At 35.5% G+C, this 15,366-nt stretch overlaps 1 protein-coding gene across 1 annotated transcript in view; it reads left to right on the plus strand.

Moving 5' to 3' along the window:
- LOC111988065 (phosphatidylinositol-3-phosphatase SAC1) overlaps positions 1-14,960 on the plus strand; it is a 35,646-nt gene extending 20,686 nt beyond the window's left edge. Inside the window, 7 exon segments of the mRNA XM_024019823.2 lie at positions 5,937-6,321; positions 6,477-6,598; positions 7,028-7,138; positions 7,355-7,567; positions 8,407-8,595; positions 12,219-12,330; positions 14,402-14,960. Of these exon segments, the coding sequence (XP_023875591.2) occupies positions 5,937-6,321; positions 6,477-6,598; positions 7,028-7,138; positions 7,355-7,567; positions 8,407-8,595; positions 12,219-12,330; positions 14,402-14,650 (1,381 nt within the window). The 3' untranslated portion in view covers positions 14,651-14,960.
- Positions 14,961-15,366: the final 406 nt, after the last annotated feature.

The raw sequence follows: 15,366 nt of genomic DNA on the forward strand, positions 1-15,366 counted from the left end.
TCCACAAATGACAACAACCAAAATACATTATCAATATTCTGGATTACAAACACACCCAACAAAATATCACAAGCAAAACTCGCAAACTCTTACAAATGAAAACAAACAAACAAACACAAACTAATAGAAATCATTTTAAATCACAACTAAAAAATTCATAATAAGGCACTCAAAATCACGTATAAAAAAAATAAGGCACTCAAAATCTGAAAACCCTAATACATCCAATGGTGTTTTTGAAATAGTATACAAACTATCTACTTACACACATGGGTATCTTTGAACACCAAAAGAACTACCAAACGACTCTTTGAAGAAACTCGCTCCATGTTCTTCTAAGTCTTCTCTTCTCCCAATGTGGGAAGGCCACTTAAGCCAAAGCCACCAAACTCTTTGTTGTTTATTACAAGATTCTAACTCGTATTATTCTGTGGACAAGAAATACTATTACTTCTTTAACAAAGAATGAGCTTTGCTTTCACACCAAAAGTACTTAAATGGTTAATCAAGTCCAAATAAGAAATTGAGTCAATTTCTAACAATATGTGTATTGGATTGGTGACAAAGATGGTTTGGTAATGTGCAAAGGAGATTGGTTAATGCACCGATGAGAAAGAGTGAGTTGATTAAAATCGAGGGAACGATAAAAGCTTGAGGATTGCCTAAAATAACATTTGTAGTAATAGTAAAGTAAGATATATCAATTAAGGAGGCAACAATATGATTTGGATATGGCCAACCTTGATTAGTCTATTGAGGGTCTATAACCAACCCCAAAGTATTGGGATCAAGGCTTGGTTTTATTATTGTTGCAAGGGTCTGTTTAGATATTGCTTATTTTACTGAAACTGAAAACTTATTGCTGAAAGTACTATAAATAAAGGTAAAAATTAGTTGAAATAATATAGTGGGGCCTATGAATAGTACAAAAAAGTGCAGTGGGGCCCATGAATAGTAGCAAAAATAAGCTAAATAGTGCAATAATTTTCATTTTTCATTGGTATCCAAATGGAGGCTAAGTGTATCAGATTGGTAGCCAGTACAATTTTTATAACTTTGGTTTGATGTGGGTTGATTATGACTGGCCTAGATGTGTTGTGGTCCTAGCTTCTAGGCCCACCAAAGAACACTATTGGGCCAAGGCGTGTTAGTATTTGGGATTGCTCGCATGGTATAATGGGTTATAAAGCTGGTTCGAATGAGGCATTCTTTGTTTTTTGGTTTTATTTTGAAAGCTAGAAATTTATTCACCATGAACAACAAAAGGATTCTGCATTGACTTGTCAAACACTTTGTGGTAGACCATGATTAGGGCAGTGACATGATGACATGACATGGTGATGATTGCAGCGGCACATTCTGTCTAGGGTTGTCTGGTGCAGTATCAGAAGCAGCATATAGGGATGTGAAGACAAGCGAATTGGCATAAGGCCTCAAGCCACATTGTTCTTAATATTTGCAAGTCTTACATTGTTGATGGAGTTGCTTGAGGACTTTGGAGGATGGGTCTCAACTCTCAATAGCAATTTGGGCTTGATGGTATAGCTTGGTGCTTTATGGTTTGGTATTGGGGTGGCTTGTCTTGGCCGAAGGATTGATGACCTGGTTGTTGTACTTGGGTCGTTTTTGTGCATTTGGGCTTGTGCATTTTGAATGACGGTCCTAGGTTTGAATTTTTGAGGCTTGGTTGTGGTCTAGTGGTTGACGCGCTTTGATGGTCGTTGGATTGATTCATCAGTGGAGGGTTTAGTTGCCACAGCTTGAGAGTGACAAAGGTGGCTGTTGGCCTCAATTGGGAGTGATCAGGCCAAAGGAAATTTCTATCTTTTCTTTTTATAATATTACTTGTATATTAGAAAAAGAAAAAAGCACAAAGGAATTGGTTCCATGAACATCACTTGTGGATGCTCTTTTTGATAATTCAAAAGTTGGGGGTGGGAGTATTTGAACTCTAGATGTCTCTATTGAAAACACCAAGAGATGACAACAAGTTAAGCTACAAGGCTCTTGGCAACTTCATTTGCGGATTCACAGGGTAGTTCTATCTCACATTCTTATAAGTAGTGTAATGGTTTTTTTTTTTTTTAAACTCCTAACTTTGCATATAAATAGTATACAAACTATCTACTTACACACATGGGTATCTTTGAACACCAAAAGAACTACCAAACGACTCTTTGAAGAAACTCGCTCCATGTTCTTCTAAGTCTTCTCTTCTCCCAATGTGGGAAGGCCACTTAAGCCAAAGCCACCAAACTCTTTGTTGTTTATTACAAGATTCTAACTCGTATTATTCTGTGGACAAGAAATACTATTACTTCTTTAACAAAGAATGAGCTTTGCTTTCACACCAAAAGTACTTAAATGGTTAATCAAGTCCAAATAAGAAATTGAGTCAATTTCCAACAATATGTGTATTGGATTGGTGACAAAGATGGTTTGGTAATGTGCAAAGGAGATTGGTTAATGCACCGATGAGAAAGAGTGAGTTGATTAAAATCAAGGGAACGATAAAAGCTTGATAAAAGCTTGAGGATTGCCTAAAATAACATTTGTAGTAATAGTAAAATAAGATATATCAATTAAGGAGGCAACAATATGATTTGGATATGGCCAACCTTGATTAGTCTATTGAGGGTCTATAACCAACCCCAAAGTATTGGGATCAAGGCTTGGTTTTATTATTGTTGCAAGGGTCTGTTTAGATATTGCTTATTTTACTGAAACTGAAAACTTATTGCTGAAAGTACTATAAATAAAGGTAAAAATTAGTTGAAATAATATAGTGGGGCCTATGAATAGTACAAAAAAGTGCAGTGGGGCCCATGAATAGTAGCAAAAATAAGCTAAATAGTGCAATAATTTTCATTTTTCATTGGTATCCAAATGGAGGCTAAGTGTATCAGATTGGTAGCCAGTACAATTTTTATAACTTTGGTTTGATGTGGGTTGATTATGACTGGCCTAGATGTGTTGTGGTCCTAGCTTCTAGGCCCACCAAAGAACACTATTGGGCCAAGGCGTGTTAGTATTTGGGATTGCTTGCATGGTATAATGGGTTATAAAGCTGGTTCGAATGAGGCATTCTTTGTTTTTTGGTTTTATTTTGAAAGCTAGAAATTTATTCACCATGAACAACAAAAGGATTCTGCATTGACTTGTCAAACACTTTGTGGTAGACCATGATTAGGGCAGTGACATGATGACATGACATGGTGATGATTGCAGCGGCACATTCTGTCTAGGGTTGTCTGGTGCAGTATCAGAAGCAGCATATAGGGATGTGAAGACAAGCGAATTGGCATAAGGCCTCAAGCCACATTGTTCTTAATATTTGCAAGTCTTACATTGTTGATGGAGTTGCTTGAGGACTTTGGAGGATGGTTCTCAGCTCTCAATAGCAATTTGGGCTTGATGGTATAGCTTGGTGCTTTAGGGTTTGGTATTGGGGTGGCTTGTCTTGGCTGAAGGATTGATGACCTGGTTGTTGTACTTGGGTGGTTTTTGTGCATTTGGGGTTGTGCATTTTGAATGACGGTCCTAGGTTTGAATTTTTGAGGCTTGGTTGTGGTCTAGTGGTTGACGCACTTTGATGGTCGTTGGATTGATTCATCAGTGGAGGGTTTAGTTGCCACAGCTTGAGAGTGACAAAGGTGGCTGTTGGCCTCAATTGGGAGTGATCAGGCCAAAGGAAATTTCTATCTTTCCTTTTTATAATATTACTTGTATATTAGAAAAAGAAAAAAGCACAAAGGAATTGGTTCCATGAACATCATTTGTGGATGCTCTTTTTGATAATTCAAAAGTTGGGAGTGGGAGTATTTGAACTCTAGATGTCTATTGAAAACACCAAGAGATGACAACAAGTTAAGCTACAAGGCTCTTGGCAACTTCATTCGCGGATTCACAGGGTAGTTCTATCTCACATTCTTATAAGTAGTGTAATGTTTTTTTTTTTTTTTTTTTTTTAACTCCTAACTTTGCATATAATAAAGTCTATTATAGTACGTGGTCCCACAAATGACAGAAAACTTGAAAACACTGATTGTTGTGGTATCAGATGTCATCTAACTTCTTAACAGGGAAAGCAGTCCATGAAACTTCTGTAGATAGCCACTTATCAAAAAAGAAACTTCTGTGGATAACCATATAGTTATTTTACAACCAAAAAAACACCATAACAATTGCATAAAAAAATGATTGAATTAAGTGCTTTTGAATTTAATGGTGTTATTATTTACAAAAAGAAAAATTAAATTTGTGATTATTACTTATCATATAATGCTCTTTCTGGACAATAAGTTGTGTATCAGCAATTTATTGACCATGTATAAATTCATGAATGTTGAGGCGGGTGGGCCCCGCGGGGGGTGGGGGGTGGGTAGCATGGTATAATGGGTTATAAAGCTGGTTCGAATGAGGCATTCTTTGTTTTTTGGTTTTATTTTGAAAGCTAGAAATTTATTCACCATGAACAACAAAAGGATTCTGCATTGACTTGTCAAACACTTTCTGGTAGACCATGATTAGGGCAGTGACATGATGACATGACATGGTGATGATTGCAGCGGCACATTCTGTCTAGGGTTGTCTGGTGCAGTATCAGAAGCAGCATATAGGGATGTGAAGACAAGCGAATTGGCATAAGGCCTCAAGCCACATTGTTCTTAATATTTGCAAGTCTTACATTGTTGATGGAGTTGCTTGAGGACTTTGGAGGATGGGTCTCAACTCTCAATAGCAATTTGGGCTTGATGGTATAGCTTGGTGCTTTATGGTTTGGTATTGGGGTGGCTTGTCTTGGCCGAAGGATTGATGACCTGGTTGTTGTACTTGGGTCGTTTTTGTGCATTTGGGCTTGTGCATTTTGAATGACGGTCCTAGGTTTGAATTTTTGAGGCTTGGTTGTGGTCTAGTGGTTGACGCGCTTTGATGGTCGTTGGATTGATTCATCAGTGGAGGGTTTAGTTGCCACAGCTTGAGAGTGACAAAGGTGGCTGTTGGCCTCAATTGGGAGTGATCAGGCCAAAGGAAATTTCTATCTTTTCTTTTTATAATATTACTTGTATATTAGAAAAAGAAAAAAGCACAAAGGAATTGGTTCCATGAACATCACTTGTGGATGCTCTTTTTGATAATTCAAAAGTTGGGGGTGGGAGTATTTGAACTCTAGATGTCTCTATTGAAAACACCAAGAGATGACAACAAGTTAAGCTACAAGGCTCTTGGCAACTTCATTTGCGGATTCACAGGGTAGTTCTATCTCACATTCTTATAAGTAGTGTAATGGTTTTTTTTTTTTTTAAACTCCTAACTTTGCATATAATAAAGTCTATTATAGTACGTGGCCCCACAAATGACAGAAAACTTGAAAACACTGATTGTTGTGGTATCAGATGTCATCTAACTTCTTAACAGGGAAAGCAGTCCATGAAACTTCTGTAGATAGCCACTTATCAAAAAAGAAACTTCTGTGGATAACCATATAGTTATTTTACAACCAAAAAAACACCATAACAATTGCATAAAAAAAATGATTGAATTAAGTGCTTTTGAATTTGATGGTGTTATTATTTACAAAAAGAAAAATTAAATTTGTGATTATTACTTATCATATAATGCTCTTTCTGGACAATAAGTTGTGTATCAGCAATTTATGGACCATGTATAAATTCATGAATGTTGAGGCGGGTGGGCCCCGCGGGGGGTGGGTGGTGGGTGGTGAGGTTTAAGTGGTAGTTGAGGGCCCCATTTTCATACAAGGGTATTTTGTTTGTAATAATCATCAAGCCTGGTGAGGTCTCATTTAAGGCACCTACTGGTGCTTGTTTAACTTTGAGGCTCCATATTGAAGATTACTTTTGAAATAGTTAATAATCTTGGTGTGGCCTTCTGATGTTCTTCTGTATATATAGCTCATTTTCATCTCTTAACAGGGATGCTTCACTTAGAGATTTAAGAGCTAATTCAACGGAACTAGCTAGGATTGGAAGCTGTAATGAAAATCTAAATTCTTTAGTTAATCGAGACAGAGAGACTGATTTTAATCAACAGAATGGAAAAAATAATTGTGGTGGGGAAGCACCTCGTTTTCAAAGTGGAGTTTTGCGCACCAACTGCATTGACTGCTTGGATCGCACAAATGTTGCCCAGTATGCTTATGGCCTTGCAGCTTTAGGCCGCCAACTTTATGCAATGGGTTTAACAGACATTCCCAAAGTGGACCCAGAGAGTACCATTGCTGCAGCTCTAATGGATATGTATCAGAGCATGGGGGATGCTCTTGCCCAGCAGTATGGTGGATCTGAAGCTCATAATACAGTAAGTTTTATTGTGAATTTGTCTTAGTTTATTTTACTTTTGTCTATTATTAAATTTGCACATCTACATTTTCTTTTTTTCTGTTCCTTTTTCTTAACTATGCAGATGAGATTTTGTTTTCATTTCCTGAATCACTGTTTTGTTATGAGCATCAGGTCTTCCCAGAGAGGCAAGGAAAGTGGAAAGCTACTACCCAATCTAGAGAGTTTTTGAAGTCTATCAAGCGATACTACAGCAATACTTACACTGACGGTGAAAAGCAAGATGCAATAAATCTGTAAATATTCCTCCCCATTATGATTCCTATTTGATTTTTATGAAAATAGTATTCTATTTCATTTTTTTGAAATACTATTTTCATTCCTTTTGTTTTTAATATATGAGATTTATGAAGTTTTGAATTCTCATTCTACCAATGAGCTCTAGCTTAACTGGCACCTCCTATCCTTTTAAGTGCTAGGTGGAGGGTGAAGTCTTGGTTCAGGACCCATCGGGTGCACATGTTATTTACCAATAAAAAAATTCTCATTCTGTAACTTCTCACTTATGTAAAGAGATTTAAAATATTTTTGGAAAGCTGGGTTGCCTCAGTTTTTCTGACTCTTATCATTTATAATTTCCTTGTTTATCTGTTATTGTCTATTTTTTTTTTGTGCTCATTTTATTTAACATCCTCTCAAGCTATCATCATTTGGTTGTTGTACAGATTTTTGGGTTACTTCCAACCACGGGAAGGGAAACCTGCTCTTTGGGAGCTTGATTCAGATTACTATCTCCATGTGTCTGGGATGGGAGATGATTTTTTCCTGGATAAGTGGTAAGTCTCCATGTACACATGCAAACATTGTACACTTATGATTGTTTTTCATATTTTTCTTACTATATTATCTCCATTGTTTTTTATTTTTATTTTTTTGGTTTGGTGCATTTATTTTAAATAGAGTATCTAATCTTTGTGTTCCTTACTCTTTTGCTCTTGGTTTATTCATCCTTTAAAAAAAAAAATAAAAAATTATGGTTTTCAACTTCACAGTTTGCTAGCAAATGCCAGGCCTGTTGGAGGTGCTAGAGTTACTTTGGCCCCTATTTCAGCTTGCAGGGAAGACTTCTTGCGGATGAAGTTGACATCATTTGATAAGTTGATACAAAGGACATGTAGTTTAGTAAGGAATGTAAGACTTTGTAGAGAAACAGATCACAGACATGGTTCTGGCACAGGAAATTCCAGTGTGGCACCTGATGCAGCGTAATTATTTCCTTTTTATGATTCGTATCCTATGTTTACCTCCTATGATTATTCAACTTTCTCTTGGTTGCTTGCACACAATGCATTCTCTCTCTCTCTCTCTCTCTCTCTCCTATATGCTGCTGATTTGTTGGTTCTGCTGCTATGTTGATCTACAAAACTGAAATACTGTTCCTGGGTTTCTTTCATTATAGAAGAAAATTTGTAGTTAGTCTGAGTATACTACCTGTTGATAGAGGTTTTAATAATAATTCTTCATTAGTTAAATCAAATTCTTGGTTTTCATGCAGTCTACTATTTTCTAAGTCCATTGTTTGTGTGCGATTTGTGGTGCTTCATGTCACTGACCTGTTTGTTATACTCTAGAAATGTCACGTGCTTGTCTCGTGTCCTTTCTTTATTTTAATAAACATTTTTGTCCCTCAAATATTATTTTGACCACACTGATGTTTGTGCAAGTGTGTTCCTTTTTCTTTTTCTTTTTTTCTTTTAAGGAAAGGATTTAGTGTCACAAGGATATGTGGAAGGTTATGCCTTTTCTTGCATTTTAGCTTCCATTTTTACATCAAACTGATTAAAGTTCTGTGTAAAGTCATAGTTATATTCTAAGTATTACAATAAAAAAGTTATAAATAATAAATAACACAAATAAGTTCCCTTTTTTAAGTCTGCATGTTAAAGTGAATTTATAAAATAGTCTCCAATTTCACACTTCTTCGAGTTCCAAGGAGTCATAATTTTTTTTTTTTTTTCATTGTTGGGTGGTTATGGTGCAAAGTAGTCTGTATATCCTTGGAAACCTAGTTTCCATTACTGAATCTTAGCATTTTTTTGTCCAGTGAAATACAGCTCAAAAGCCCAAATTGGCTTTTTGGTCAGAGAAAGCATGAAGGTGCCTCTGCTCCCATAGTTTCTTCGCATGAAATTGCAAGTGGAGGATCTCAGGCTGACAGAAGAGTTGATGGTTTATGTGACCTAAATTGGCTTTCTTCTGCTAGTGATACCAATGAAGAGGAAATTTTCCAGAGGTATATCTCTTGAAAGTCCATTTTCATTTTTTGTAGAAATCTCCTTGCTTGTTCAATGTAATCAACTAGCTGAATCAATCAGATTTTTCTTGTGGCTGGTTCAACAGGTTACTGGCTGTGAGAGAAAACTTAAGGCTGTGTTTGGTTTAGTGATTTTCATCACTCATATCTCAATTTCCATCACTTGTCACCCAAAAATTGCGGGTCCCACTAGTGCAAGGGTTGTTTGGTTTGATTCTCATCACTCATTACTCAATATATTGAGAATGAGTAGTGAGAATTGAGAACAATTTTTTTGTGTTTTCAGATTTATGATTTATGAGTTTTGAGTTATGAGTTAAGTGGCAATTTGGTAATAAAACATTAGTAGTGGGACCCAGTTGCTAGTGTTGTCAGACTCAAAGTCAGACACAAGTTGCTTAACGGCTCTTTCTTTCTTTCTTTATTTCTTCATCTCCTCACACCAGTGCTTCTTTGTTTCTTCTTCAAGCAAAACACAGCACACACTGCACAAGGATCTCACAGCCTCTTGGGGCTTGTGCTGAGAGAGATGTGAGCTGGGTTCTTCCTTTATTTTCTTTGCTTTTCTGTGGCTGAAAGCTTTAGTGATAAGAGAATTAGAGATACGTACATCAAGGGAGCAACTGATAGTGGTGACAATAGCAGCTGTGAGATAAGAACGGGGTGATGATAGGCATTTGCTTGTGCCATTCCTCCACTGCCTGAGCCATTCCCTACCAATTTTTCTTGTTTTTCCCTCTAGCAACTCAGATTCTGAGATTTTGAGGAAGACAAACAAAAATGCAAAATTGAATCTTTATTATTGGTTGGAGAATTTGGGTGATTTGAGTCTTTGACAGTGATAGAAGATTAATTGAGAGAGAGAAGGAGAGAAGATGAAGACATGAGGAAATCTGAGTGGGTTTTGGAAGAGAGAAAAAGCTATGAGTAATGGAGTGCCAAACACACCAATGCGTGGGTTAGGAGGAAATTGAATGTGAGATGTGATTTAAGAGTTATGAGGTATGAGTTAGCATCTAGGCCTGGCTTGGGCGGGAAAACCACTAGGAGTCAACACTTAGGGTAGACCTGAAGTTAGCACTAGACCAAAAGAGACCAAACGGCCATTTTTTCATTCATCAAAATATCAACTATCTCCTTAAGGAGTACAATAGGTTGCTTATAAAGGATTGCTAAACCCTAGTTCTAATTGGCTAGGAAACCTTAATTGCCTTATTACAAAAATAACCTTGTTTCTAAATTAAAATATTAATAGTCTAATAAACTATTAGGACCTAAAACAGAAAAATACAATTGACTTACAAACATAAATAATACTAAATAATAATTTCCTTGCGTCTCCCGCAGCAGGCGGGTTGTGAGATATGAGTCATTGGCTAACCAAACACAGCCTAAATCTCTGTATATGCCTTGTGAACCAATTTTGAGCCTGAAGTTACTAAGTTTGAGAACTGTTTACTCTATACTCTTTGAGTTTTTATTTTTTTTCCATTTTCAATTGGATGAAGGTTGACTAGTTTGAAGTTGGAGTGCTTTTTCCTGATAAATTTCAGTAATTATGAACTATGAAATGAACAAAAGTATATTTGTGGTGTATGTATACTAACAGAAAGACATTGGAACGTTTAGGTCTAAGGAATTTAGTAAGATTAGCTCCATTGTAACCAGCGGAATATTAAGGAGGGTAGAAGGGAAAAATATGTTTATCATTTAATTATATTGTATGCAGTTTCTCCTAAATGTCTCTCCAAAGGGCAGCCACTGAGGATATATCCTCTGTTATGCCAATATGGAAGCAAGTTTACCACGGATGATGACATGTCCAATGGCAACCTTGCTTGCATAGAATGGATTAAGGAATGATATAATTTGGTTTAATGATGCCACATCTTTTTTGTTAAGATAAAATGCTTAGGATTGACCAATTTCTAGATGTGACTAACCATTAGAATATACTACATGTGCATTAAATATCATTTGAATCCATCATATTCTTTTCAGCAGACTTCCCTTCCCGACTAATTGACATAGGAAAAGAACCAAAACAGATATCACTAAAAATAGAAAACAAAATAAACTTAGGTATTAACATTTAGTCTTGCTTGGAATTTTCACACCAAGCAAGAGAAAACAAAACATAGGAATCAGCACCTAGGGTTGCCTAGAATCAACAAAAAATATTGTAGGAAAAATTTTAACAATAAATTTTTTTACTCAAGCTTGAGTACAATAGCCTGCTTTTATAAACAACTAAGACTGTAACCTAGTCATAATTGACTTGGGTTGAAGCCCAATGTTTGTAATATTTTATTTTCCTAACATGTTTAAATGGCTTCAGCAAATCCCTGTAAATAATTGGATAGCATGGGCTGGGTTAGTTTTTGGACAGATTTGGGCTTCACTTCTAGTTGTTGAGCAAGTGCACACAAGATAATCCAGTTTCTTTAATTTATTTATTTGGAATTGTGTAGACCTTACTACATAAAAATCAAATTAATAATTTGGTTGTACTTTTATAATTGATGTTGGCCACCGATATTAGGGAAATCATGTGCCTGTTTGATAACACAGTTCAAACTGCAATTTTTAAAAGTACAACTTTTTCAAACTTCACTTTTTTCTTCGTATGGCTTTCTCAAACTCCCAATTTTTAAAAAGTTGAAAATTAGCTGTACTCAACAGGGACTTTATTTAACTGATCTCAAGCTTGAGGATTCACGTCTAGTGATTTCATTCCGTTGTTTTTAGATTCTCTTCTTTTTTGTACATTGTTTTTTCCTTCTGTTTTTTTGTATATATTTCTTTGTTACTTCATGCTTCTTGCATGAATTAGCCTTGTTTAATAAGATTTTTCTCACTTATCAAAAAAAAAAAAAAGGCACATGTATCTCATGTTGTATCATTATTTGAAATTATATCATGGAATACAGTGTTTTTCTTTTAATTTATTACTTTGGTTTTTGGGTTTATTGCTTGATGAGCCTGATTTCTTGTGATAAGAACTTCTCAAGAATTTAAGATATTTGTAGTACTTATCAAAAAATAATTGTAAAATATGACCAGAGGTATGTGTCCAATCTGCACACTTTGTGATAATTGAAATTAAGAAGGGTGTGCATGATATGCTAAGTTTTGGTAGGTAAATACAACCTAGGAACCTGCACAGGATTGAGTCTATGCTCTCATCCTTTACCCCTAATTTATGTGGGGAGGATATGCCATTTGGTCCAAGGTTTGTTGGCATTATATACTATTTTTGTAGCTTTGGACATGTTTACTGTTAGGGTTGAACTTAGCTCAGCTTTCAACAATCTTAAGCTGAGAGACGGCAGGAAAGGAGAGGGCAAGGGTTTCTGAAACCTTCATAATTCCTCTCGCCCCCATAAACATAGGGTTAGCTGTTGTATTTAACTTTGCAGATGCATTTTTAAGTGACAAAATTTTGTACTACTTTTTCTTTGTCAGTTTTATTCTGTGACAATTACCCAAAAGAAAATAAAACATAATTATTAGGTAACAGCCTGTTAAAATGGAGGTTGTTATTAATAAATTCTATATTTTGTCCAGTTAATTAATGCACATATTTGTTCTTTGATTTTCAGGTACCTTGCAATGACATCCGTTGATGAGGGAAATGGTTGGTATGGTGGTACGCTGCTTGGTGATCAAGACAAAAACAGTGAGATATATAAGCATTATGCTGCATTATGTCAGGTAATAATACTTGCCATTTCTGATAATTTTATCTGTTAGTCGTAGGTGCCTTATAAGATTCAAGGCAATTACTTTTAACCAATCTTGGAAGGAGGTTCTCTAATTAATTCTATAGAAGTAATGGCTGAAATTCACATGTAATCTATGATGGTATATAGAGAAACTAGGTTATGTCTGGTAACCCTTTTTGTTTTCTATTTTCAAAAACTTGTTTTTGGAAATATAAAGAAAAAAACAATTTTCTTGTATTTTTGAAATAAAAAACATGTTTGGTTAGTTGAAATTAAAAAAAATGGAAAATATTAAAATATTTTGTTATTAGGATTTGTACTCTAATGCTAACTCATTAAATGAGACGGATTCATTAAATTAAATGCGTGTTTTCATTGACTTTTGAAAATTAGAAACTGAAAACAAAGCTAACTCATTAAATGAGACGGATTCATTAAATTAAATGCGTGTTTTCATTGACTTTTGAAAATTAGAAACTGAAAACAATATTTTGCATGTTTTCAGTTTTCTTCACAAATTGAGTTTTGAAACAGTTTTTGTTTTTTGTCCATTTTGGGTTGCCAAACAAGTTTTTTAGTCTCAAAAATAGAAAGTTGTTTTTGAAAACAGAAAATAAGGAAAAAAAACAGTTGCAAAAAATACCTGTTTTAGCATTTTTAATGTTTGTGTCAATTTTTTTGCATTGTTTATTTTTGATAAGTAATAAAACTTAATTGAAAAAAGAAATTGAATACAATGCACCAGAGCACACAGGCAGTGTACTAAGGATCCAGGCATCCAGCAAAACAACAAAAAATTAAAGAGCAAAGAGAGTACAACTATCTAACAAGTCAGCCAAAGAATTAAAAGAAAAAACACCCGAAGCATTTGTCCACTCTAGCAACGTCTGGAGGAAGAGCAGCTTCATATCTTGAATCGATCTCTCATTTCATTCAAAAGTACAACCTTCCTCTCCCGTCAAATACCCCACATAAAGCAGTGAGGAATTATATTCCAAATCACCAGTCTTACATTTGCCACATTTAAATGACTAGCTTGCTAGAAGATCCACAACATGGGTTGGCATGACCCAGTGAACCCCAAATAAAGAGAACATCGTATTCCACAGCTCTCTATCCACATGGAAATGTAATAATAAATGAAGAATGGACTCCCATCCTTCTTACACGTGCAATACCAATCTATGACAATTGCTCTATGCTTCTGCAACTTATCAGTAGTGAAAATTCTCCCCGAAGCTGCGGTCCACAGAAAAAAAAAACTAACCTTTGATGGCACCTTTGGCTTCCATAAAGCCTTTCAAGGGAAAGAAGAATGGGTAGTGGTATATAGTACCTTATAAAAGGATTTGTCATAAAAAATCCCCCTGTAAGAAGGTTTCCAGCATAATTGATCCACTAGGGAATATAGAGAAGAATTTAGGAAAGCAATTTGCCAGGAGCTTTGTAGCTCAACTAGTTGGCATCTCCTAGAGTCTCCAACAGAGATGGTTCAAATCTTCCGACTCCCAACTATTGAATTATGAAAAAATAGGGAAGCAATTCAACATCTTTTTCCAATATGAGAATATGCCTCTAGTTTGTATATCTTGAAGATTGTTTTCCAAGGCATGATTTTACACCTCATTTTTTGGATAAATCATAAATATATGTATGATTTTACACATTAATCAGCATGTGTTGAAAGTTATGGGCTGCTTGTGATTCTTCTAGGAGTTTTGAAGTTGAAGGTTTTTTTTATAGATGGTCATTTGACATTTGGTATTTTCCTGAAAGTTAACTTTTCACTAAAAGCATCTACCGATAAACAAGTTACATATGCCAAGTATTGGAAGCCTGTTTGGTAGGAAATAAAATTTGAGATGCTGAACAAACCCATAAAGAACTAACCCCTAGGTAAGTTCAGCTGATGTGTCTGATAAGTAATTTATGGAAGTTCATCAATGTTACTGTGTTCGTCCAGTTTGCCTGTTGGATATGTTGGGATTCATCTGATCTTTGTGTGTATCTTGTGGTACATGTCATATGATTGGTGTCTATATATATGTTGGAACTTGCAGGGCCCTGCAATGGAACCTGTACAAAATGATACTGAGTGGGAGGAGCAATATGCTGATGTCCTACACTTGGGCTCAATCGACATTGTAGATGATAATGCTGTTGAAGCAGAGATGGCAGCAGCACTCAAGGAGTATGATCAAATCGGTGCAGATCTTGGAGTCATCCCTTCGACGTGTAAATACTTTACTGAAGATCCAAGCTGGTTGACAAGATTGATAATTGGGGAAGAGGAGGTGCCAAGAATCTGAAAAGAACTTTCCAGTCTTGCAAACATTTCTGGAAAAGATTGTTATGTACAGTAGAGGTTTTCTATTATTTTCTTTATTCCATTGTATTGATTTTTTGAATTGTGTCTGGAATCCTCTAATTTTTTGCTTTGGGTTAAAAGTTAATTAACCCTAATTCACACGAATTATGTATAGGCTTACCCAAAATACCATATGATCCAAATACCCTTACCATTTAAAGAACATTACTCATAACAATCCTCCGTAAACTGGAGCATATATATTGTTAATTGATGATGTATAAATGACAGAAATGATGTGTTGGAATTTCTGCTCTTAGCCTTCACCTTATTCATTTCTTATAAAGAAAGCATAAATACAATAGGACACGAATATTCTTCAAAGGGACAACTGGTAGGGTGAGTTGATAGGAATAGCTCCCTCTTTAATTTTGGGAAACTTTCTAACCTTTTATAGAAGAGTACCACCTATACAACACAAGGTACAACCATAATATATCTCCACCTATTTATCTAACATTCCCCCCTAAAGCTGAAACATATATCTCATATAAGCTTAGCTTGGAACATATTGACTCTATATGATTTCTCCATAATGCCTTTGGAAAAGATATCAAGAAGTTGATCTCCAGACTCCACAAATGGTGCAGTTATATTTCTCCACTTAGAATCTTGTCTCGGACAAAGTAACAATCTACTTCGATGTGCTTGGTTTTG

This window comes from Quercus suber, unplaced genomic scaffold (assembly GCF_002906115.3).
Source record: "Quercus suber isolate HL8 unplaced genomic scaffold, Cork oak 2.0 scaffold_385, whole genome shotgun sequence".
Lineage (NCBI taxonomy): Eukaryota > Viridiplantae > Streptophyta > Magnoliopsida > Fagales > Fagaceae > Quercus > Quercus suber.